The sequence below is a fragment of the Kwoniella shivajii genome, chromosome 3 (genome assembly GCF_035658355.1).
Source record: "Kwoniella shivajii chromosome 3, complete sequence".
NCBI classification, from domain to species: Eukaryota; Fungi; Basidiomycota; class Tremellomycetes; order Tremellales; family Cryptococcaceae; genus Kwoniella; species Kwoniella shivajii.
The window spans coordinates 1,504,299-1,527,740 of NC_085910.1; the positions used below are offsets into that span (position 1 = coordinate 1,504,299).

The 23,442-nt window shown below is 43.9% G+C and overlaps 8 protein-coding genes across 8 annotated transcripts; 4 read left to right on the top strand and 4 right to left on the bottom strand.

The window, feature by feature from the left end:
• Positions 1-1,136: 1,136 nt before the first annotated feature.
• IL334_002752 (uncharacterized protein) lies at positions 1,137-3,664 on the bottom strand (the record flags this gene model as incomplete). Its single annotated transcript, XM_062934492.1, has 13 exons — positions 1,137-1,181; positions 1,265-1,359; positions 1,434-1,548; positions 1,635-1,774; positions 1,826-2,035; positions 2,114-2,243; positions 2,311-2,397; positions 2,456-2,483; positions 2,551-2,656; positions 2,715-2,940; positions 2,998-3,172; positions 3,232-3,383; positions 3,464-3,664. The coding sequence occupies 13 exons, from the start codon at positions 3,662-3,664 to the stop codon at positions 1,137-1,139; spliced, it is 1,710 nt and encodes a 569-aa protein (XP_062790543.1).
• A 230-nt stretch (positions 3,665-3,894) lies between these two features.
• Positions 3,895-4,981, top strand: IL334_002753 (uncharacterized protein; the record flags this gene model as incomplete). The annotated part of the gene is made up of 3 exons (XM_062934493.1): positions 3,895-4,492; positions 4,607-4,713; positions 4,787-4,981. The coding sequence occupies 3 exons, from the start codon at positions 3,895-3,897 to the stop codon at positions 4,979-4,981; spliced, it is 900 nt and encodes a 299-aa protein (XP_062790544.1).
• Positions 4,982-5,512: 531 nt separating this feature from the next.
• On the bottom strand, positions 5,513-7,428 carry IL334_002754 (uncharacterized protein; the record flags this gene model as incomplete). The annotated part of the gene is made up of 7 exons (XM_062934494.1): positions 5,513-6,053; positions 6,221-6,381; positions 6,647-6,979; positions 7,080-7,092; positions 7,147-7,177; positions 7,275-7,339; positions 7,403-7,428. 7 exons carry the CDS (start codon positions 7,426-7,428, stop codon positions 5,513-5,515), a joined length of 1,170 nt encoding a protein of 389 aa, XP_062790545.1.
• Positions 7,429-12,939: 5,511 nt separating this feature from the next.
• On the top strand, positions 12,940-13,362 carry IL334_002755 (uncharacterized protein; the record flags this gene model as incomplete). The annotated part of the gene is made up of 1 exon (XM_062934495.1): positions 12,940-13,362. One exon carries the CDS (start codon positions 12,940-12,942, stop codon positions 13,360-13,362), a length of 423 nt encoding a protein of 140 aa, XP_062790546.1.
• Positions 13,363-13,562: 200 nt separating this feature from the next.
• IL334_002756 (uncharacterized protein) lies at positions 13,563-15,339 on the bottom strand (the record flags this gene model as incomplete). Its single annotated transcript, XM_062934496.1, has 5 exons — positions 13,563-14,290; positions 14,402-14,458; positions 14,546-14,648; positions 14,747-14,798; positions 14,864-15,339. The coding sequence occupies 5 exons, from the start codon at positions 15,337-15,339 to the stop codon at positions 13,563-13,565; spliced, it is 1,416 nt and encodes a 471-aa protein (XP_062790547.1).
• Positions 15,340-15,949: 610 nt separating this feature from the next.
• On the bottom strand, positions 15,950-17,337 carry IL334_002757 (uncharacterized protein; the record flags this gene model as incomplete). The annotated part of the gene is made up of 8 exons (XM_062934497.1): positions 15,950-16,115; positions 16,182-16,319; positions 16,388-16,494; positions 16,557-16,621; positions 16,676-16,776; positions 16,947-16,992; positions 17,140-17,158; positions 17,266-17,337. 8 exons carry the CDS (start codon positions 17,335-17,337, stop codon positions 15,950-15,952), a joined length of 714 nt encoding a protein of 237 aa, XP_062790548.1.
• Positions 17,338-18,135: 798 nt separating this feature from the next.
• On the top strand, positions 18,136-19,445 carry IL334_002758 (uncharacterized protein; the record flags this gene model as incomplete). Its single annotated transcript, XM_062934498.1, has 5 exons — positions 18,136-18,204; positions 18,313-18,532; positions 18,607-18,769; positions 18,819-19,167; positions 19,254-19,445. The coding sequence occupies 5 exons, from the start codon at positions 18,136-18,138 to the stop codon at positions 19,443-19,445; spliced, it is 993 nt and encodes a 330-aa protein (XP_062790549.1).
• Positions 19,446-19,886: 441 nt separating this feature from the next.
• On the top strand, positions 19,887-23,071 carry IL334_002759 (uncharacterized protein; the record flags this gene model as incomplete). Its single annotated transcript, XM_062934499.1, has 5 exons — positions 19,887-19,976; positions 20,096-20,730; positions 20,815-20,920; positions 20,987-21,195; positions 21,280-23,071. The coding sequence occupies 5 exons, from the start codon at positions 19,887-19,889 to the stop codon at positions 23,069-23,071; spliced, it is 2,832 nt and encodes a 943-aa protein (XP_062790550.1).
• Positions 23,072-23,442: the final 371 nt, after the last annotated feature.

Genomic DNA, 23,442 nt, shown 5'->3' on the forward strand with positions numbered 1-23,442 from the left:
GGCCGTACCCCTTCGCGACCCGGAATGATCGGTCATCTCTCACCGATGTGTACATGTTACTAATGCTTCCAACACACAATCTCACGTTGCTTCTCCTTTATTTGACACAGTGGCTCCACTGCCATCAAACGCCAATCGCTTCTCAAGCTAGAATCTCCTTCTCCCCACTCCCCTAATTCTTCAGACTACAAGGTCGAGGCGTCATTCTATCGGTAATGCCGCTTCTCATCAGCGTGTAGATATGCCCAATCGAAGTGTATCATATCTGTCTAGAACACATATAAAAGGTCCTTCTGTTTACCTTTTCTAGCGTTCATCTCCTTACTCAACAATCATTTACGAACTTTAACGATAAGCAAATCAATCCCAATACCAATCAACAAACCTAAATCGAATCAAGATGGCTGCTATCTCAACTACCGTACATGACACATCTCTTCATCTGCCTTCCTACATCCTCCTTGTTCTGATAATCTCACTGGCACTGATTGGTGCTGATAGATGGAGTAGTCCAACGTCAACAAGGGCTGTGAGAGCACCGCTGATGGATCTTGTTCCACTCACGGTTCTTCTGGGTGAGTCCATATCTCCCTACTCGCTGATCTATTCCATCCCTCTATCCTGCTTTGTCGAGAGTGGAGACTCACTCTCTGTTGTCATGTAGATGTTCTAACGGCAATTCTATGCCCGTTAACGAGTGCAACACTTCCGGATCCGGTGGTACTTGTTCTTCCTGTGGTGCTTCTTCGTAAGTTCAAGCTTTCCAACTCCATTCACTCCCAAGCATCACTTCCACTTCTATCATCGCATCGAGAAGCCTGATCCTCATTTGGAAGACTCGATTAATTCTTCCAATTCACCCTCTAGAGCTGAATTGCCCTTCACTCCCACAGTTGCAGCTGCACCAATTGCGGATGCTAGTCTCCTTTACAAGCCAATATCGTCTTCGTTGGAATCGACGATGAGGCTTCATACGAGCGAGGTGGTTGAAGATGGAGGTTCATGTTCATTTTTCGCTGCTTTTCTTTTCATACTTTGATAGCAGTGAAGCGAATGATGAGGATGTATTTTGATTGAGGATGTACTGATCATGACGAGTGAGAATGGCATACAATGAGAGATACAATACGATAATATCACGCAGAGGGAAACATGATTTCTGCTAGCGATTTAGGAGAGTTCTATCAGTCGGCACCGTCAGCATTCGTTCTTCCCTCATGATTGAAGTCGTTTATGAGCAGAACAGCGTTGAGATAACACCCACCTTGATCTCCATGGCATATGCGATCCTTACGTTGCCTTCTAGTCCACCTTCTGTTCTAACATCCTGCAAACGGCGGATTTTGAAACACACTCCAGCTATAATGATGGCATTTACGTGTTATGTATCAACGAATTTTCTGTTTTGGAAAGTGGATCGAGATTCAGCTTACATGGTAATCGAGAAGGCTCTTTTAAACGTAACATCAACTCGAACAGAGGGAAAGCGTTGAGGGCCGTTGTTCCGGTTGAAATCATCTTATGTAATCCAAGAATGACTATACGTGACTGGAATTGCAAGTCAGCTATGCTTTGCTTTCCGCAACGAGACCGTAGCCTCGCGCCTGCTAAATCGACGGTATTGATACACTCACCATCGCGAATAAAGCGAAATACGTTAATACTGTCGGAAAAAGAAACGCCGATACGGTAAATAACAAAGTTCCAAGGAATAATTGATCAACATCATAATCATATGAATCAGTCCTTTTTCTGAGTACGTTCCATCTTTTGCCTACAAGGTTTCATTAGTTGAATTATCCAGAAAGGTTGAGATTAAGCATACCTCTGAACAAGTTCCACAATCCGCTCAAAGACTGTAGTTGCCAGTTGAAGATGTACTTCATTAACACATGACACAGGTAGAAATGACTGGTGAGGATCGATAGTGTATCATCAAGCAGTGATAAAGTAAGAGTGAATCCACCAAGAGAGACAAGTGCGAATATTTGGATGAACGTTGGTAGGAAGCTACGTAAGAATGGAATCAGGAGATCTGCGCCCTCATGTCAGCCTTGAAAACCTCGGTACGCGCGATTACACCAAATTCGAGGCCGAAATGTGAAAGACTCACCTCCCCATTTTTCTATCATCCATCCTAGTCCCGTACAGAAGAACTGACTCAGGGGAGTGTTCAACTTCAATCCCACTGGCCAATCATTCAACCATTTCAGAGCAAGTATAGGTAAGTCGATTGAGTGCCTCTATCGAATGACCTGCGTCAGTTTTGATATTTGATGTCATAGTATCCCAGAATCACATCGTACTCACTGTGATGATGGGCACCACATCGTTTCTTGCATATGGAGCATAGAGAAGGATGAGTTGCCTTGCAGTGTATCCCAGAATCAGATCGTTCTACAACAAGCAATTCAGCCAGAAGTCGATCCCTCTCATATCGCAATTCAAGACTCACGAAAACAAGCCATACTGTGTTCCAGAACCTAAACAAGAAGGAAAGCCACTGAGCAATCATACCAGTTGTAATAAGTGTATAGTTGAATTGCATACCGTATATACCGTTCTGATCTGATTTCGATTCCAGTGACCTCTCGGGTACTCTTGAACCGTTCAGGTCCTTCTAACAACTGTGAGAGTCGAAGATGAACCTGATCAACTAAGTAGAAACCTATTTGTTAGTGTCATGATGTACTTGGAAAGAGAGGGCGACTTACATGTTGAGCTGTAGGAGCGAAGTGAATCAATCGGGGTTGGGTAGGCGAGCAGATTGACGAGGGCCTGTGCGCTACACTCTAATGGCACGAGTAAGACAGCGAGAGAACTGACAACTATCCTACTAGACTGATTGGAAGCAGTCTTCTTTACTGTAATATCTTTTGGCTGACCAAGATGGCATGATACCGAGTGTAATCCCTTTTGAGCGCTTTTAGACTTATTGATCTATCGTTCTTGTGAGCTTGAGTGAGCTGGTCAAATAAGGGGAAAGCAAGAGCTAACCAAATCTATGACATTTTCTATGCCATCTAAATGCCTGGATCTCTGTGTGCTGGAGGTATATCCATCCTGTATCGCTAAACTTATGTTACTTTTCGGTTGGGAGCCCGAGGAGGAACGCAAGAATCGGAGTCGATGATGATCAGGTGGTGTATACAATACCAATTCGATCATCTGACTATGAACACAGGTTCAGCTAGTTCACTGTTCTGGGATATATGTTGGTGTTTAGCTTACGAGGATCTGACAGGTAGGTATGAAGAGTTTAACCAGAATGATCCTTCGTCAATTTTAGCTTGTTCGGAAGTATCGACTGGTTGAGCATACCCCAAGTTCTGAAGACGTAAGGAAACCGAGGTACTTTCATCATAGTCGTACTTCTCAGTAAGCTATAAGTTTATAAGTGTCAGTCGTGACCATAAAGTGACAATTCAGCTTGTCTTGAGCTCTGTTGAGAAAATAAACTTACCCATTTATCAATGATCCCAATGACGACCAGAGTATCTCTCAGTAGCCAGCCGACAATAGTCCCTTCATTCTGAGTGATTCCGCTTGTCGGCCAGAATACCTTCACCGTCATATTTCGTGGACTCGTTCCTCTGACGGCGTTTGCTGTACCAGCCATAAGATGAAGGGAGAAAAGTAAGCAAGCGATATAAGAGACTGTCATTGTCCGTCCCAATTTATTAATGTTGACAGGATCATATTTGTTTATGGGGCTCCACTTCACCGTTCAAGCGGTCGGGATATCCGAGGATGATTTTCTGTCAAGAGAATAAAAGTATGAGATTGAAATGGAAAATATGTAGCTGTAGTGATTGAGATGATCTTGGAACTCGATCAATACCTTACTATATCAGCTACATAGACTCCCTCGCAACCAAACTGCTGCCTTTTATGATGTCCGTGCTGACACCAGAAGGTGAAGCTCAACTTGATCTCCTACAACTGTTAACCTCAATGTATACATCTACCGAACTTCATCTACCTGAAACGACTCAATCGATACTGGATACATACCTTGAAAATCCAGATGCTACAGAGACTTCGAATGAGGACTTGCAAGCTGAGCTAAAACTACCTATAGACGAATTTCTTTCTGGTTCAGAAGAAGTAATTTTCCAGATCAATTTACCTCTTTCCGCTGAAATCCATGAGAGAGTGACGATACGGCCTAAACAACCTACTTTTTTGAATAGAACCGAATATCAAACTCTCTTGGAGAAGATAGTACCTTTTGGTCATGGAGATGAAGAACAAGAAAAAGAACCAAGTGAATATATCTTGAATACTATTGAATCTGTCAGATCGTCCCTCCAAGCCTTACTAGTTTTGAAAGCGACGAAGATGACATCGGAAGACGATGTGGAAGTGGAAGAGAAGGATACAGACTTGATCAGAGTCTGGTTTTGGCTGCCGTCACTTTCAACAAGAGAGAAAAGAGATGATATGGTTAATTTCGCTAAAGAAGTGGGACTGACCGGATTCGTTTTAGCTGGTACGTGAGGTAATACTGTTGTGTCTCCGCCCATAAGGATGTATCATGGAGGGACAAGAAATTGTTGGGATGCTGGTCTCAGATGTGAGCTAATCAAGGACGACAACATGATAGGTAAACCCGGTATACTATGCGTTGAAGGGACTAGTACGATAATAGATAAATATATGTCTAGGATCAAATCTGAATCATGGTCAGATATACCAAAACATCATAAGAAGGTGAGTGGTGTATATACAGTCCAAACTGTATTTCAGAGTCACACATCTACTAATCTTGATGTCTCCTTGTTAGATAACTGAAAGACTACGTCGGCCTCTGATTGATACCCTCTCAAGAGCCTTTATCGATATGAAAGAAATAACAAATATAATACCGCATTACGGGCAATATAATCATCGAGGAGATATGAGTGAAGTCAAGAGGTTGATGGATCAATGGGGTGTAGGTGATGATTTCGGTGCAGTAGTTATGAACAGTGGTTCATAAGGTGCCCTTCGTTTTCCCCAAGTCCATATATCTTGGACTTGTGAGAACGACAATTGCATCGACGATATCAGTTGACGGACGATATAAGGAATGGTGATAGGACTCTGACATGGATTTCGTTGTACATTACGCAATATAGCTGCTGGCTAATGAGAAGAATGACAGCTTCCATATGGAGATCGTATTCACGAAGGTGAGCACATGAGCAACTGCAAGATTACCATGCGTACATATGCCACATACAGGGGTATCCCGTTTTAATCTGGGTATATATTGTATGATATTTGACTGGCTTTTACAAATTACTAGTCATACCGGTACACCGGTATGTGAAGAGCACCATATCAAGAAACAATGAGAAACTACTTAATTTCACACGGCGAAAAATTCATTATAACCTAGATATATCCACATGTTGCTAAGATAGATGATCCCCTTCCATTCTTCATCTCTGTTTCAAGCCTGTATCTTAACGAGCAGGTCCCACCCGTCACCATACTGCGCCGCTAGATATGTCACTTCGACTTAGGCCTAGAACCTCCTTCCGCCGTTACCGACCGGTGCATAACCTCTTTGACCTTGTTGAGGTGGAGGAGGACCTCTCATCCTGGGATCTGAATTTTGTGGTGGTGGTCTTTGACCCTGTTGTTGCTGCTGAGGAGGAGGAGGTCTTTGGTTTTGTTGTTGTTGTTGTTGCTGTTGTTGCTGTTGTTGAGGTGGTGGTGGACCTCTATAGCTACCTTGGGGTTGAGGAGGTGGCGGACCAGCTCGAAAGTTGGGGTTATTTTTATATGTCTGTGAGAGATTAGTAGCTCCTACTGAGGGTGCAGAAGATGCTATTCCAGGTCCACCAGGTCCTGTTGAGCGAGCTCCCTTAATCGGCAAAGACGACGCTATCCCGGGACCATTGGATCCAGCTGATCGTGGTCCAGGTGTAGGTGCGACTCTTTGTATAGGACCAGGGTTCGGTCGAAGCGACGTTGCTGCAGGGGATGAGACTGCGGGTTTTGCGGCGGTAGATGCAGGTCCAAGTATACCAGCTTTCTTTTCTGCTGCTTGGAGAATTTGATCACTGCAATGAGGATTGAAGGTCAGCTGGCATTACTACTTTGCGAAGCATTCCAACCCAACACGATGATCGACGAGTATAAAAGAGATACAGCTTAACCATATGGCAAGAATTCAAGACGATTGTGCGGTAGTCGCTATTCAGATTCCACGATAAATAGTCAAACTCACTCAAGCAGATTCAAACAAGCACAACAAACTACCCATTCCACACAATCCTCATTTCCGACACCCAACGTCTGCCAGACCTGCTTCTCATCCTCTGTTTTGCCGGTAACCGTTATTCTCGTACCTCCTCCTTTTTCTGGTGGATTCTTGGCTACCTTGCCGAACTGTGAAAGGGGATGCAGTCAGCAACTTCCGGATAACTGCATCGAGTATTCGCGACTGGTCGCTCCGAGGCTGATGGTATTCGATCGAACTCCCCAAGTTCGTGTTGCAATCCCCGCAAGCCCAATACTTCCGCTTCATTGAATTCCTGATCTTTCGCATCCTATGTTTCATATTCCTGTATTCTGGCTCCGTTTCTCCTCAGTGATGTGAGGAGAGTCTCACTATTTCAATCTGGTTTTCGGAAGTTGCACGAAATCAACTCACCTCAATCCGTTGAGGAGGAATTTGATGACCAGCATATTTGAAATAGAACATTGTCCAGAACTCTGCATTTGGGTTGGGTTTTGAGATTTGATATAAAGGAGTATCATCTTGATTTACAATTTTGTAGATAGGTGACATGACACCTGTATTCTCGATTGTCCATCTCAGATCTCTTGAAGCTTCACATCGAACTACATTATGAGGTTGTTTCGATGCTACTGTAGGTAATGAAGCTGATGAATGTCCAGGTTGCCCAGGTCTAGCGGGTGGAAAGAGCTTGGCGACGCAGAGATCACCTTGAGGAGATGGGGTGAGAAGATAGTTTACACGGTTCTGTGAATATAGGCAGTGAAGGGTATGTCAGCTATTTGCGTGAAGGTAGAATGAGGTAAAGAAATGAAGTGTGATTTGATATTGGAGAAAATGAATGTACCTCTTCAGTATGCCTGTTCATCGCTTGTTAGTTATCTCTTAGGCTGGAATCGCACAATATGACTCACAGATAAGTATACAGTATTTGATTAGGTTGACCTATACATCCCGTCTCGTCAGCCCTGTTATCCTTCCTTTTCCATGCGCATGGTACATTTTCTTCATCCGCAGTCAACCTCATGAACAAATGACCCACCATGAGGAGTAACGATCAACGTTGGTAAATGATTTGGCATCGGCGCATGATGCGGAGATGTGAAGCTGGACATGGCATATAGTGTCAGTGGTGCCGTCGGTATCCTTTGTGGGAGGACTGTTACTTACACAGTATATATCGCTGAAGTCGTCATTCGTTTTCACAGACACGTATAAATAACCACAGAGATACAACGAGTCGGAATGTACAAGAGATAAGATCCGTTGAGGCGGTAGTGAAAGTGGACATATGATTATATTATCACGTTAGCATGTTTTTGATACGATTGCACAAGCCTCCTCAATATACTGGCATGTTAAGCTTTCTTCATCTTCAAACGCGCCTTCCCTACCTCCCAGGATCAAGGGAGCATGGATTTCGAGTAAACTCACCCGCCATGACCACCGTTCCTTCTTATTATCCTCAAAACCTCAGTCACAGATCTCCTGATAAAGGGTTGGTTGATGTCTTTGTTGTTAGGGTGGGGGTTATCCTTCCTTTCAATGACTTTATCCCTTTCTATGTGTATGATGGTGTGGTCACTGTAGTATTGAACAGGAGATGGTGATTTGAGGTATGATGTAAACCCTATGTTCGATATGGGTCTCGGTGGCAAGTATTCTACGACCACTTTTTATGTTTATTGTTTTGTTTATCTATTTCGGGTCGCGTGTCTCGATTGAATTTTAGGCTCTGTTGATGTTGGGACGTTTGACGATGCTATGATGAGTATGTGTAGATCGTCTTCTATCGGCGTGTTGTTTGTTGTCCTGTTTAGCCGTCACTTCTGTCAAAAATGATGATATACCAACTCTGTCCTATCTGATATTGAATCAAGATTAGAGGATGTTGGAACTGTTCCCAAAAACGCCAAGATAACAACAATATTGAAAAATAATTAATGAAATGTTCTCAATTCTCTCCCCTCTTTCTTAGGTCCGATTACAAAACACGTTATTAGTACTGTACCAATTTTAACCGTTTTGTTTACGGATAAGGGTATCTGTTTTAGTTATTTTGTAATCGATCATTACTAAAAATCATTCGTTTTGCCCTTCCAGCCTCCGAATTTTCTAATGATTTCTTATTCTGAAATAACCCTATGTACGGGATCAATAATTCCAACCACTGGTCGAACCGCGCATCTTTGTGGCGGGCCCTGATTCACGCAGCCATTGCCGGTGATCGACATTCTGCCACATTCTGCCATCAGTCGTCCGATCATAGAAGGCTGTACAGATGGCAGAGACGACGTGATCAATATGGTCAGTGGCTAAGATGACTCCACCATCCATGCATAAAAGCACTACAATCCATAAGAGTCCTGTTGAATACATCGATCTTGACAGCTCACGGCGAATTGTCACTCCAGTCCTTCGGTTCGGTCCACTCCGTCGAACAAGGTACAATGTGGCTTGAACACGGCGAACAAGATCTCACTGGAATATGATGCAGAAACGATTTGTTGCAGGAAAGACATAGGCTAGCGTATTTCTTGACAAGGTAGGATATCGGAACCTCTTCGGCATCTCCTGCATCGGTGGGATGGCAGCTGCAATGACAATCCGAGTGAAGTGTGCTCTGCTCAAGCTCAGGGCAGGTCATCTGACAGTAACGAGAATCAGTCACAGGAGAGTCAAGATACCGTTTCAACGCAGAGCGAGAAGAAATCACCCACATCTTTCATCGTATGGGTAGCGCGAGATATCTCCTGCTGCATCGAGTCTTTCTCAGTCAGTTCTGTTCCTCCGATTGCTTTGATCCTTTCATTGACGAGCTGCCAAGCATCTAAAAGGATCAATGTTATGAGAAGGGATCCGCATACTTTACACCGATTATCGTGAGTGTATTGGTACTCACGCATTTTGTAACCTTCAAGGTCACCATTCGTTCTCCCTGATTCCCTTCGGAATTGCCACTCTCGTAGGCAATCAATTGTAAGGGGATGGTATTTGATGCGTGAATGCTTTGGGTGATCAATCAGATGGTGTTCAACCCTATTGGTAACCCTGCATGAATCGGCTGCTGAGGTACGACTGCTGCGGATACATGTGAATGGTAACACCATCGTATTAGAACGCCAGTCGTTACCGCGGAATTCTGCTCTTGGGACTTGGCAGTCCTCAGAATGGCAAAGCTCGGGGACTACCAGAATACTAAATGAGGTACATCCACATTTCAGCCTGTCGCCTTGCTCAGTAGACACATATACAGGAGGGGCAGCTCGTATACAGACAGGTGATTGAAGGTACTACTTACTCTCCGTCTGATTCGTCATATGCATGACTGTTGATCTTGTGTGATTGCTGATGTCTGAAAGATTGGAGAAACAATTGGAGGATGTAATCCTTGATATATGTATTCGACAAGACGATAGGGAATAGATGTGTCCGCCTCACCCTGAGAGGGCTCCCTTATAAGCTCACCTCGAATTGTGCTTTGCCCAAATTCTACCCGGGAAAAAGCTTGTGACCTTTGTTTTCCACCACTAGCAAAGCTCAAGGCAACGGGGTTCCGAGCAGTACATATTGACGTCGCAATATCTCTTCGGCTCAACAAAGGAGGGAGCGACCGTCAGCGAGGTGGAGCTTTTCCCGCTCTTGACAGATAGAGGAGTGCCAAACTTTTAGAACGCATTCTGGTGCTTCGAATCCTGGACCGGGCCGACCATGCTTGCTTCTGCATGGGTTTTAGCGATATGTAATCGAATCGAAGTATGATGATCGTCGAGAAGCCCATTGTCGACTTTCGGTATTGCCTATGAGATTATAACGTCTTGATTGGTCAGAAGCACCTCGGTTTATCCAGCCTTTCGACCCATGTAAGGAGGGGAAATCACAGCATTATCTACCACGGAGATTTACTTTTCATTTCCTCGTATGTTACGCGCGGAATGAAGGGGAATGCAGAACCAAAGAAGAGTGTCATTTGTTGGTCTTCGTATATCTGTCCGTTCGTATTACGGATAATATCAACCAAGGTAAGAGCGGCGCAAGGCTTCATCGTTGAAGGCAAGGAATCATGTAGGCAGGCGTTTTTCTTTTCTAATCTCACTACAATTCATCAGTTCGTCAAACCTTTCACCAAACTGCAACCATGGACGCCTCAAATGGTGTCATTAGAAGACTTGCGTTGGAGTAATGGCAAACATAGCGAATTTGAAATAACAGGGCGGTGAAGAAGCATTCTTTGGAACACCGCTCTGCCGCGTTCCACATACAGATTGCAGACCAGAATATCATCTTGGTGGTGAGCATAGCGGGCAATTTCGTGTGTATTTAAAAGGCGAGATCTAGCGTTCTTCCTGCCCAATTTTATCATTCCCCCACCAACATATTCACGCACTTCACTTTGGTTTAGTTCTATCCACTTCAACGTCACATCCTCATTGTAATAGCATCTTACTAGCGACCATGTCGACCTCTACTCAAAGCGATATGTTCACGTGGACATGGTCTTGTCCTCCATAAGACTATGCTTGTAAACCTTGCTCAGAGGCTGGCCAGTCCGAAACATGTGATAGGAGTACCCTGTGAGTGCAAGTCACAAACATGGCGTTGCTCACTGGCCATCCCCTTTGCTCATTTCATAAATTGTATAAAGCAGCTAACATGCTTTGATCACTACGGATGTACAGTAACCCCGTTTGTTCTTGGTGCGTAAAAACCCCGTATATCTGTCAAGGTACAGCTCTCCCATTGTAAGCTTGCTTATCAGTTCCCTAACTGCCTGGCGTATTACTGTTATAGAAAGAGCTGACAATGTATCTAAGCAATCGATCGACTCACAACGAGGGGGTATATGTTATCAAGAATGGAGAGACAGTAACAGAGAAGTCTCACACTGTGCACCCTACGTACCAGAGTCACGTGGGGCAAAACACTGATAGGGTCAGATTCGACCCTACCACATATGATTAGTCCCAACCAGGTCGTAATGGGGACCAAGATCGAACCTACTATGCTGAGCTGGCCAAAGATGCAGGGCATTCGTGATCACAATGTCCAATATATGGAAATGTAGAAGAAATAATCAACAAAAAGAGTAGAAAACAGCCACAAAAGTAGAAAAAAAGGATGATGGAATGGATAGGTTTTAGTTGGTCACCTCATTTTTCGCTTATTTTATTTTGGTTACGTTCTCGCGTATAGAAAGAAAACAAAAAAACCATGAAATTTCGATGTTCATAGTCACTATAACGATCCAGGCTATTCATGATTTCCTGCAGAGCTACATGGTTACCGTCGCGAATTATAATCCACCTTAAAACATAGTGCTTTGTGGCACCTCTTGGCTGATCTTTGAGAGACACGCCTCCTCATCGTACTGCATGATGTATTCTCCAGTTTCTAGCTGACAAGGTTCATTCTAGGAGGATCGTGCCATTGTCAAGTGACATTGCCGACTGTTTGAGGGTGAGGTTACGTGCTTCTTCGAGATTGACCTTACAAGCCTGACAAGTATTGTTAGATCCTTTTACACGGTATCCAGTTATGGTTGTGACGTCAAAACAGCGTAAAATATTTATGCAAGCTGTACATGGATTGGTGCGTCTCATTTGGAAATGATACAAGAACTTGCAATGACGGATAGCTGTATACTTCGCATCCAGAGAAAAGATAATGAATCGATGAGTCATCATCAGGATCTCACTTCGCCTGATGAATATAGTAGCCTCGATGGAAGAGGCAGTAATTGTGAATTGGACGAGACACAGCTAGTAGAAAATGAAAGTTCAGTGTGTATATTTACTGGAAATGTCTGGACCTGCAGCCATCATACAAGGTGATAGATTCCAAGCCTTCTGATACTTCCAGGAGTAAGGAGGTTTCACGATGATGCATGTTTCCTAACCCAAGGAACGCATCCCTGTGTTGCTCGATCCATGTCGGTTCATCGATACACTTGAAAACACATGTCTTCCGATGATGATCTGCTCATAGTGACGTCCATTCATATGAGATCAAACGTGTCGCTTCGACTGAGACACATGAAACCGATAGCAGAAAATGTTGATTTGAGATGATATCATGGACAGCATCCGCGATTGATGGAAGGATTACCTAACAGATGCAGCCGGTAATAAAACAAAGGAACGGCTCAAAACGGTTCTCGAGATTTCAGACGTCCTCCTTGTAAACTTATCTTAACTGTTCTTGGAAAAGATTACTTTACTTTATATCCCCTTCCATAAGACTTGTTTCTCACCTTGATTCATCTCATACCAATCTAGTTGTTCATAGAGCGTCATATTCGCATATTATCGTACGATATACATTCTTGATGGTTAGGATCAACTCGAAACCAGGTGGAGTCATCCGAGTAGGAACACGTTACGGTGGCCAAAAATGCAGTTCATGTCAATCACATGGCTGGGAATGTGATATCAAGAAATGGAGAAGTCAAACCCCTTTGTGAGTCACTTTGGCCTAGTTACCAGAAGATGACAAATGAGAAGAGAGCTCTCTGGTAAAATCCTCGCTGACGGTGACAGGAATGAAAACAAGGTCCAACGATCCAAGATGTACTGGATGCAAAACGCACAACACGGATTGCCATCATAAGTACTACGGTTCATCAGAGTGAGTGACGAGTGACGAGTGACGAGTGACGACTTTCGTTCTCACTCATCTCTTTTCAAACACATGACAAAGGAAGTCCTCAAATGCTTTCGTTTTACAGAAAGCCCGAAACTATTCGAAACTCGGTAGCCTCTTCGAACAACCATCAAGCTGAGCCTGGCGCAAGGAATGCGCCGAGTATCTCGGATTCAACGCCCGGCACTCAAGAGCCCAAAATGGGGGACGAGGGGTTTGATTGGGAAAATGCTCTCTCAAAACTCCCTACTTTCGAGGCGTCTGCGGAGAGAACAGTCGATCCGTATTTGGCCGAGAATCAAAATACTTCAGCTACTGATTTCTCAATATCCTTACAAGATACGAATCGGACCTTTGACTCGACCAACTCGGTCACTGCAGCTCCTTGGGACCTCGACGACCAAGAGCTTCTAATGGAGGACGAACACTTTGATTGGGATAAGCATTTCGCACATTTAGCGGGGGAATTCACATTCGAGCCGTTATCGTAACGATAATGTTATAACTCGACATGACATGTCTGCAGTTCATTACCTTTTTGAGTGTGCTCATACATTGTTCGTACTCTACTGAGTCGGAGATAATGATACATGACGGTTTCGTGATCACCAGCCTGACCAGATACAACTATGATAAGCATACATTAAGTACAAGTACAAGCGAAAAAGCATATACTTCCCTCTAAGCCTTTTCAGCGAAGCTTTATGATACCTTCTTCCACTTTCATCCCTTTACCTCTCACCCAATCCCCAACGTCCTCTTCGATGATGCCCAGAAAGCTGCCTGCCCATTCATGCCTAGTGGTGATGTATGCTTTCCTCAATATATCCCAGGCTCTCTCACGGATTTTATCCTCCTCCCATGAAAGTATGGCTTTTTCGTAAGTCGTAGCGCCCTTCCGAAGACTGAAGTATTTCACCGAGTCGAGAGCATGAGGGGAGACAGATCTAGCGATTGATATTACCAATGAAAGATCACAGGGATTGATGAAAGGTTTCGGGGACATTGAGGGTGGACCAGAAGACGTTGCTGAAGTTCCATTCTGACAAGGATGTGTACTACCGTTTTCCAGCCCAGTCTCATCGAGCGGTCTTCTCAGATTCTTTTTTCGAGGATGCGTCAGCGCTAAATAGCTTGACCAGAATGCTTTTTCGCCTAGATTGATCAATTGATATAACAGAAATAACCTTGCAAACTCCTTTCTCCTGTCTTCGCTGGATCTTCCTTCATTGTTCATATTCCGTACTCTATCTGCAGCAACGTCTTCATCTTTAGTGGCTATCCGAATGTTTGATTTTCCCTTTCCATCTCTGTGGGAATCTAGAGCTTGATACAATCCAGGTACAAGTCCACTTAGAGAAGAGATGAGTTGAGGTTTGTTATTTGCTAATATTGAAAACTGAGCTGATGATTCGAATACTGTCATCGTCATGCGAAAATGTCAGCCATGATACATTCATTCGTTCTCCTAGATCTATAATGAACTTGGAAATGGTGGAAACCAGAAGTAAAAGTGAAGTACTAATTTACCTTCAACAGCGAATGCATCAATTCTCGAAGAAGCCACAACGCCTTCTCGCAATTTACCTATCGTCTCCGAAATGGATATCAGCTCTGCACAGAAACTTCCTACAGGTGAGGAGTAAACCCAGATGGAATCGAAAATAAGCTCACGAAAGAGAAGAACTATACTTCCCAGGCTTTCCAATTCATCCTTTGCAGTGACCGCAGGCGCTGTATGACGTGGAGTAGAGAAACTAGAGTAATGTCTTCCTATCTAAAGTCTATATCAGTACCCGCAAACATATTGACTCATCGCTCATACAAAAGGACGGCATGAAAGGTATGCTTGTGGAGTAAGGGAAATCGACTTACTTTCTCATTTATGAATACCCTATATTTCTCTTGCATATCCCAATCTTTCAATCTATACTCTCAAAATTCTGATCAGGTTACCCATTCTAAGGTGAGATTTAAAGATGAACGACTCACGCATCACCATCCTTGCCGTCTCCACCACTCCGTGAAACGCTTTGCAATAATTCCATCTCACCTATATCTACTTTCCCTCCTGCACCAGATCGCATAGGTTTTATGTCATCTGCAGGTGAAGATAAAGCTGATTTATCAAGAGAATTTTTGGACCAATTCCTCCTTGAAGGAGGAGGATTATATCCGGTCTGATTACTTGAGATACTTGAATTTGGACTTTTATTGAACTGTGAGTGACGGATTGAAGGCCCTGCTTGATTCCTTACATCATCTTGCAGCCTACCATAGGCAGTATCAGTATAGGCTTCCGATCGACGAGTACTTTTCGTCGTTTCATCTTGTGCTTTATCTGATGTGGTTGAGTTAAGATTATACGTTGATGACGAAGCTGAAGTCGGTCTTTGTAGATTCTCATGAGAACAATTCTTGACTCTGATTCGAGTGTGCGGTGGTTGGTATTTCCTGGGCCCTGACATCGATCAAGGATAGAGGGCGAATCTATATTAGAAGTATAAGGAAATCCCGATGAAAAGGTGAGATGCGATATTCCAAGTTCAATGTTGTGTACACACATTTAATGCGATAAAACAGGCACGAATCAATATCGGCTAATTTCAACAGTGTGGTCATAAAAGCAAACAGCGCTCCCGCCGTTGATGAGCTACTACTGGCATCATGTGTTCCAAGCAATCGTCACAGATATGGATGTGAGACTGCTCATCAGATAACCTTCCGAACGAACGAAACGTTTGAGATAAATGATAATTCATCCACCGGCAAAAAAATAAAATCATTATTAATTAAGTTAAAGTAGTCTTCAAGAAACGTAAATATGTTATGGATAATACTGGTGAAAGGAAAAACTAGGGGAGCGGTAAGTAACGTGAAACAAATTAAGATCATCCATCATCCACCCATCGTAATCTAAATCCTGATCCTATTCTGACGTATGAGAAAGTGGAAAAAGAGTCCATCATAACCCCATCTGACATTCTCCCTTATAAATTTGAGTGTTTGTTGCTGAAGTGATTAAGACGGAAAACTTTCACGACTCCCATCTGACCGGAAGAATTGCTCAGGAACTGCCTAAAGGAGCATGGCGAGACCACCGACGATAGCGAGGGCAACGGCAGGGAGGGCAACAGCCTTGTTGGCAAGGGCACCTGAGGCGGCGGAAGCGGCGGCTGAAGCAGCTGCGGAGGTAGCAGAGGCAGCGGCAGAGCCGACAGCAGCAGTGGCGGAACCAGCGGCACTATGGGGCAGTCTTCTGATCAGCTTATTTCCTGAGGTACGGACTTGACACGGGGAGTATACGTACGAAGAAGCCTTGCTAGCAGCAGCTGAAGAAGCGGCGGCGGAAGAGGCAGCAGCGGACGAGGCAGCTGAAGAAGCGGCAGCGGATGATGCCATTACAGAGGTCATGGAGGTGGTGGAAGCTCCGTTTCCAGATTGGGCACTAGATTCGGTCAAAATTCGGTTGATCAGTTGTTGTCTCAGTGTACGAGCCATGAGATTATAACTCACCTGGCTGTTCCGGAAGCAGAAGCGACAGTGGTGGTGATGGCACCGGTCGAGACACCGCTGGTTGCTGCGGTGGAGTTCAAACAAGAGGATGAAGAACCAGCTTGGATCTAAGCATGAGAAATTTCGAAATCAGCCGATGCACTAGCAGATTATCAGACAATCGACTTACGGTCAAAGGAGAAGAGTATGCAATGGTACCTGCGGAGTCGGTGATCTTAAGGGTAATAGAGGTACCTTTAGGGAGCAAAGGTCAGTCATTGGAATATGAGGGCCTACTGCGCAACTCACCGGCAGCGAGGTTGACGTTCCATGTTACGGGGGAAGCGGTAAGACTATCATTGATGGTCTCAATGGCGGCAGCGGAAACTTGACCACCGGGAATGACAGCACTACATGAATGGATGGAGTCAGCTCCGGATCGTCGATCGTCTTTGTCACGATTCAGGATACTATGGGACGAAAAGATCGCGCCAAGGTGTAGCCACTACCTGGCGCGTTTCCAAAGGCTGGGCGATGGCTTACGAGAAAGCGGCAAATGGGTACAAGAAGAGTCACTCACAGAATATAAGGTGATTGACCATCAGAGAAAGTGATGGAGGCAGGTTCTGAAGACGAGGGAGGATACCGTCAGCGATTTACACTCATGAGCTCTCGTACGATGCCTCCCGGTCATATCCTAGACGGCGGCCGACCAAGTGATGTTGCATTTCTGCTCGAAGAAAAGCGGCAAAAAGGGGAAAGAATCTACTCACGACATTGAACAAGAGATGCCTGTAAACGATCACATGAGCAGATGTCAGCAATGATAAATCTGTGACCCAAAAGGACAGCTTAAGAAGAAAAGAAAGAAAGCAAAGGGACAAGGTGAAGGTACTCACAGGGGTGTTGATAGTCAAACCGTAAGCTTGGCCAACGAGAGCGGCGGCGAGGATGATATTCTTGGTGAACATTATGTGAATGAGATGTTTGGGTTTTAGAGGATGAAGAAGATGAGCTTGGGGTTCTGTTATTTATGTTTTATTTGTGAGAAGAAGAAAGATGAAGAAAGTTGAAGTAGATGTGAATTGTTATTTGGGGGGGAGGGGTGGCTGATTATGTATGCTGTGTGATCTCTATGACCATATAACAATAGTAATAAGGAAGATAGGAAAAGGTTTAAACCGCGTAGCAAAGAATCGATAATCCCGTAACTGAGCTTTTTTTTTATTCTTTTGTTTTCTACGCGCGTCAAATGCGCAGTTCTCCCTTTCAACTGTGTAAAATCATTTGATGGTGTGTGTGGGTGTGTGTGTTTTCAGGTCCCAATCGTAAGGTTTAAGGGTAAGGTCATCCGAGTCTCAGCAATAAAGTTACCCCATCAGGTAATAAGTACTCTGAGGCTGTGCCTTGTCTTTGTTCAAATGACGACGTCGTTTTCTTTCACCCAATCGTATCTGTATGTATCTGTATGTTATGTATGGAGGTGGAGGTCGTCCAATCGTAAAAACACGAATCAAAAAATTCAAACATAGAATTTCCATTGCCATTTCCACAAATTTCGAGAATTTTTATCCTTTACCTTTACCTAAAATAGATATATATCCTCATCGCCGGCAAGACAAAAAAGCAGCAGCTGCGGGTGCCGGATCATCTTGCCACTGCCGATTCCTGTGTAAAGGGACAACAAGTCTCAACTATCGGTCAACTTTGATCCTGAATGATGTAAAAGGAATCGTTGACACGTGTTTTGCTATTGTCTTGTTACGATAATGCAAGACATTTCATTTGGATTAGAACCAACCTGTATACCGCTAATAGGTAAACCGACACCATTTACTGTTAGTAATCTGCATCTGCGTCCGCATCATTATATGAGACATCTGAGATACATACCAAATCGCCAGAACGGTCTTCGGATTCTGGTCATGTACTGATTGATGAACTAGTACATCACCGATTCCGTCTTTTCTGACAGTACATCAATATCGTCACAAGACAAAGGTGTAGATAGTGGAACATGGTCCGAAACTTCTGCTGACTCTGGCGACAACGATTCTGATCCCGATGATGATGAAGTAATTACATGTTCGTGTGTACCGGACGAAAACAGCAAATCACTGTGTACAGTCAACGATGGAGATCAATGTGACTGCGTGAGTGGATACGGTAAGTTATTTCTCAGGCTTCAGTCGCGTTTCCTCGAAAGAGAAATGGAACTCCTGACTTATGAGACGAAACAGGTAACTTTTACACGACGCCGACATACGATGATACGCGTCAAGATTGGATCGAGCAAAGATTGGAAGTCGATGCTTTACCTGAGAGACTACCTCTGATCGAGTGCTCGGTGCATTGTCCTTGTGCTGAGGGGTGTTCTGATCGTTTGACTCAAACAGGCGTACGGTAAGTCATATACAGCTAAGAGATCCGTCGAGCTAAATTGGGGCTACAGTGTATCTGTAACTGTACAAATATCTACTTCTGGGATAGGATACGGATTATTCTATACTCCTACATCAAATGTCAAACTATCAAAAGGGAGTTTCATCTCTCTATATGCTGGAGAATACTTGACTACCCCTGAAGCTCGGATAAGATGGTCTGACCAAGCGACTAATCAGAAACAAGGAGAAGGAAATTATATCTTAACACTGAAGATATCAAGCTCAAACGAAATTTGGCATATAGATCCTAGGAATAAAGGGAATATAGGTAGATTCCTAAATCATTCTTGCGAACCCAATTGTATCATCCAGATTGTCAGGTGGGGAGTTACGAGTTTATTCAGAGCGGCTATCTTTGTATGTCCCCTTCCTAACCTTGACTCGCCGAATCAATCAATCATTCTCAACGGAGATAGCTGATTTGCTCTATGCCGCTCGTGTAGACGAAAAGATATATCAAAAAAGGAGAAGAATTGACATTTGATTATGCGAACGCATCAGGGTCACCACTATCTGCCGAGGACTTGAGACGTACCTCGGGCAATGAGAGATTGGAGGTCAGAGAGAAGAGAACCAGATGTTTATGCGGTACACAAACATGTAGAGGTTGGATGCCATTTGATGAGACTCTATGAGTCTACACAAGTTGAATATTGAATATTTCGGCGTACTCCGCCATAATCGTTCCTGTGCCCATTCAAAACTTGCCATGTGGGAAAGTCGCGTCAACTTGTGAGATGATGAGATGTCATCACTTTTCATGTTTTCATTTGTTTTCATTTGTTTATAAGATATACTAGAAAGAGATAAAGAAAGAATCATCACATCAATTCAACATCATCACTCCCAAAACGACCCAAGTCTTGCATGACTAAGAGAAGCCGACAGAAAATCATAAACAAAACAACGAGTAGCGTAATTGGTCGACCAGCTCACTTCGACTTTATCCGTCAGACAGTAACCGAATCATTTGGACAATCAGGGATTTAGCATCATCGTACCTAAAGATCCTCAATACAAATCATCGACCACTTCAATCTGCCTGAGACTTGTAGAAAGTCACACTTATACCCGAAATGGAATTTCTACTGTCTGAGCAAAAGGTGATCTTCGCGGAAGATCAATTCCCAGATGATGCGATTGAGTTTTTAACATCCAGAATCAGTGTGAGTGCTCTCTCAACAATCCTTCCTGCAAAGACCCCAATTCTGTCCATCAGAATCGCGTACATGTGCTCCAAGTTGCTGTTGGCATGAGATCGCTGACAAAAAGGTGGTATGATCAGGAATTGGGAGGAAAAGTGATAACATCTCGAGCGGAATCCACGATTCTACTAGTCAACCCTTCCCATCCCACATACAAGAAAGAATTAGAACGAATAATAGATCTACGACGAACATATCCTCACATTTCTCAACCGTTTATTCACCCTTATCATTGGATAAACAATGTATATCAACAAAAGACACTAATCAAGATAGAAGATCTGTCAGTAATCTCACCTATATTTACATATCCCTCATCTTTTGAGAATTATCGACCTATCAGAGCGTGGGTTTCCGTTAATGTATCACGAGAACAAGATGAAACACCAGAAGCCGCCCGTGATTCCTTACTGGAGAAATTGGAATGTGCAGGTGCAATCGGTGTGGGTAAGAGAGCTCAGGCCGATCTATTGGTAGTGGATGAATCATCTGAATTCGCTAAGAAAGTTCATGGTGAAAAGAGAAAACATGATAGACATTGGCAAAAAATCGTTGAAAGAGATTGGGTTGATAATTGTCTGAGAGAAAGAAAATTATCTTGGAGATTAACACCACAGCAATTGCAAGAGAGAGGTGATGAAGAAGACAATGAAAGTTTCTTAGGGGATGATACACCTACCAACGAAGGTAAAGGTCCAGGCAGACCGACTGGAAAGTGAGTTTGCGTAATTCTCCGCCACTGAGATCATTGTGCAGCCATATAAGGTCGTATCGCTGACTGTTACGAGGGCTCTTCAAGACCAAGGGTGGAGTACACACCGCAAGACGATGATTTCCTCTGTCGGTATCTGGCTGCACATAATCCAGATGGTTCATGGGGAAGTAGAAAGACATATCATAATTTGGTAGGTCAAACTTCTCTACTTCACTATTTTCATGTTTTCACCTGATATCTAACGCAAAACATTTAGGCTGCTACATCAGCTCAATATCCAATTGCTGAACGGCATTCTGCTCAATCATGGCACGAACGATACAAGAAGAACTCTGTGTCATTCGAGAAGAGAGTTAAAGCGTTTATTAAAGAAGGTGTCAACGGTACCTTGAAAACAAAAGCTGAGAGGGAGAAAGCCAGATTAGCCAAAATATCTTCTCAAGCACAAATCCAGGATAGAGCGGAGTGAGTATCCGTTCTCCGCCATTTGATAATGATCGGATAATTAGCTGTGAATGTGACCGTCGTACTGATGATATATACCCTCAGTGACATCACAGCGGAGAACCAAAACGAAGCTGGACCTTCACGCGTCGATACCGCTGATGCAACGGAAGAAACAACATCTTCACGACAAGATCGAGTTGGAAAAAGAAAACTTGTAGAATCAGATGATGAGTCATTACCTCCAGCGAATACAGCGCGAGAAAACCAACAACCTACTACTGTAACTGTCGATGAGCAAAGGCAAGATCTATTAGAAATTGCCTCAGGGCGACAGCAAGCTGATCAGCTTGTCGAGAAGCCTCAAAATGCAATACCGACCGATGAATCTCGAGTCATCGAAAATAACGATTACGGCACGGTCAATCTACCGCCTTCCACCAATACCGACATGATACCGCAGCAACAACCAGTCACCTCTGATATCATTCTGGAAGCTGGTGGATCTTCTTCTGATGTCGGTGGGAAATTTGCTTCGCTTGAGCCCGAAATGCAACGTGATCAATCTCAGCCTGTTATTCACACTCAACCAGAATTGCCACCTCTTGCAACTGATATGGAAGCGCCTGCTCGTAATGATGATATAGCTGAGGAATCTCTCACTGATCTCCTTCCTTCCGCAAGTCAATTACCCACCATAACCACATCTATCGAAAACATAGGAGATCGAACGATGGATACAGATATGGTAGAACGGGATCTACTAGACGCTGAATCTCCCAGAGAAGACGACATGTCTCAAGCGCAACAAACTGCCTCTCAAGCCGTGACTGATACAGCTGACGATGATGAAGAGAGTCAGAGAGGAGAAGCTACCCAAGCTATTTTGGCTGATTTCGCTAAAGCCCAAGCTGAGGCTCAAATAAGCGCTTCGGGAATCATACCAGTGGAACAACATGATAGACCTCCAAAATCTGTTAGATTAGACGAGGAAGCGGAAGTTCGAATCATAACTCCAAATTCTGAAGAACAGTCTTTACCTGTTTCTAAGCAACAACCCATCTCACCTCGGCCACAATCCCCTCAACCAGTAGAAATATCATCGGGACATCCTGTTTCGACATCTACAGAAGCTACGAGCACCAAGCAATTGTCACAAGCTAAACATACGGCGCCATCTGCTCTCGCTTCGATGGAAGATACACCAGTGTCCAATGATGTTCCAGCGGTCAATACCTTAGCTCCCACAGTGGAAATTGATGATCCCGTGGTCCCATCTACGATGGAAACGATCACGAAGAGGCAAGTCAATGTTCAGCCTACCACTGCTATCGAATCGGGAATATCTTCAACCACACCCAAGCCTCGATCAGCAGCTAATCCGTCCACACCTTCACCCGACTCGAAGATGCCAAATAAGAAACCACGACATTCAACATTGTATGATCATTTACTAGCATCGCAAAGTAAACGTCGACGAACACTTGATCGAATGTCAGCTGGTGCCGCTGATAGGAGTATCGGTCGAGGTCAAAGCATCGGAAGGGTTGAACCAGATATGGTGTTTAGGGAGACATCAATCCCACCTCGTCCAGAAAGAGTCACGCCGTCCTTATCGCCTGCACCTTTACCCATACCTATTTCCAATCGATCAAATAGACCACCGTCTCCAGTCTTAAGTCAAAAGGAAAGAAATGAACGAGCTATAAGAGGAAAAGAGTTGATACAGAAGTCTATCGAAGAATATAAAGCACGAATATCAAATTTGGCAACTCGATATAACATGACCAATTCACAAGTGGTCAAATGGATAAATGAGGGTGGGCATAAAGGTAAAGGCGGTGGTGAACGTTATTGGGATGAAGTTGAGAAGAGTCTAAGAGCACAACGTGGTTGAAGACTGTGAAAGCGAGGTAATCGTGTCGGGAAGAATACATACAGTCATTCGTTTAGATAAAGAGATGTATGTTGAGTAACGTGTACAAATCGGATGATGTCTGCATGAAGACTGATATCTTGACGAAAACATAATTTCAGGGACCACAGTGTTTCGATAGTACTTAACTTCTCTGCCTTCATCTCGAATGATCATCAAGTCATCACCTACAACACAAAGTGAAAAGTGAATGGCATCGTGTATGTCATCAAGACCGCATCTTGTGAGCCTCCACCCCCTTTTCGTGCTCGCATCCGATGTGACATTTGTAGTGTATAACAGATCTCATTCATGTCGTCAATTGAACGATCGTATTCCATCCGATTTATGCA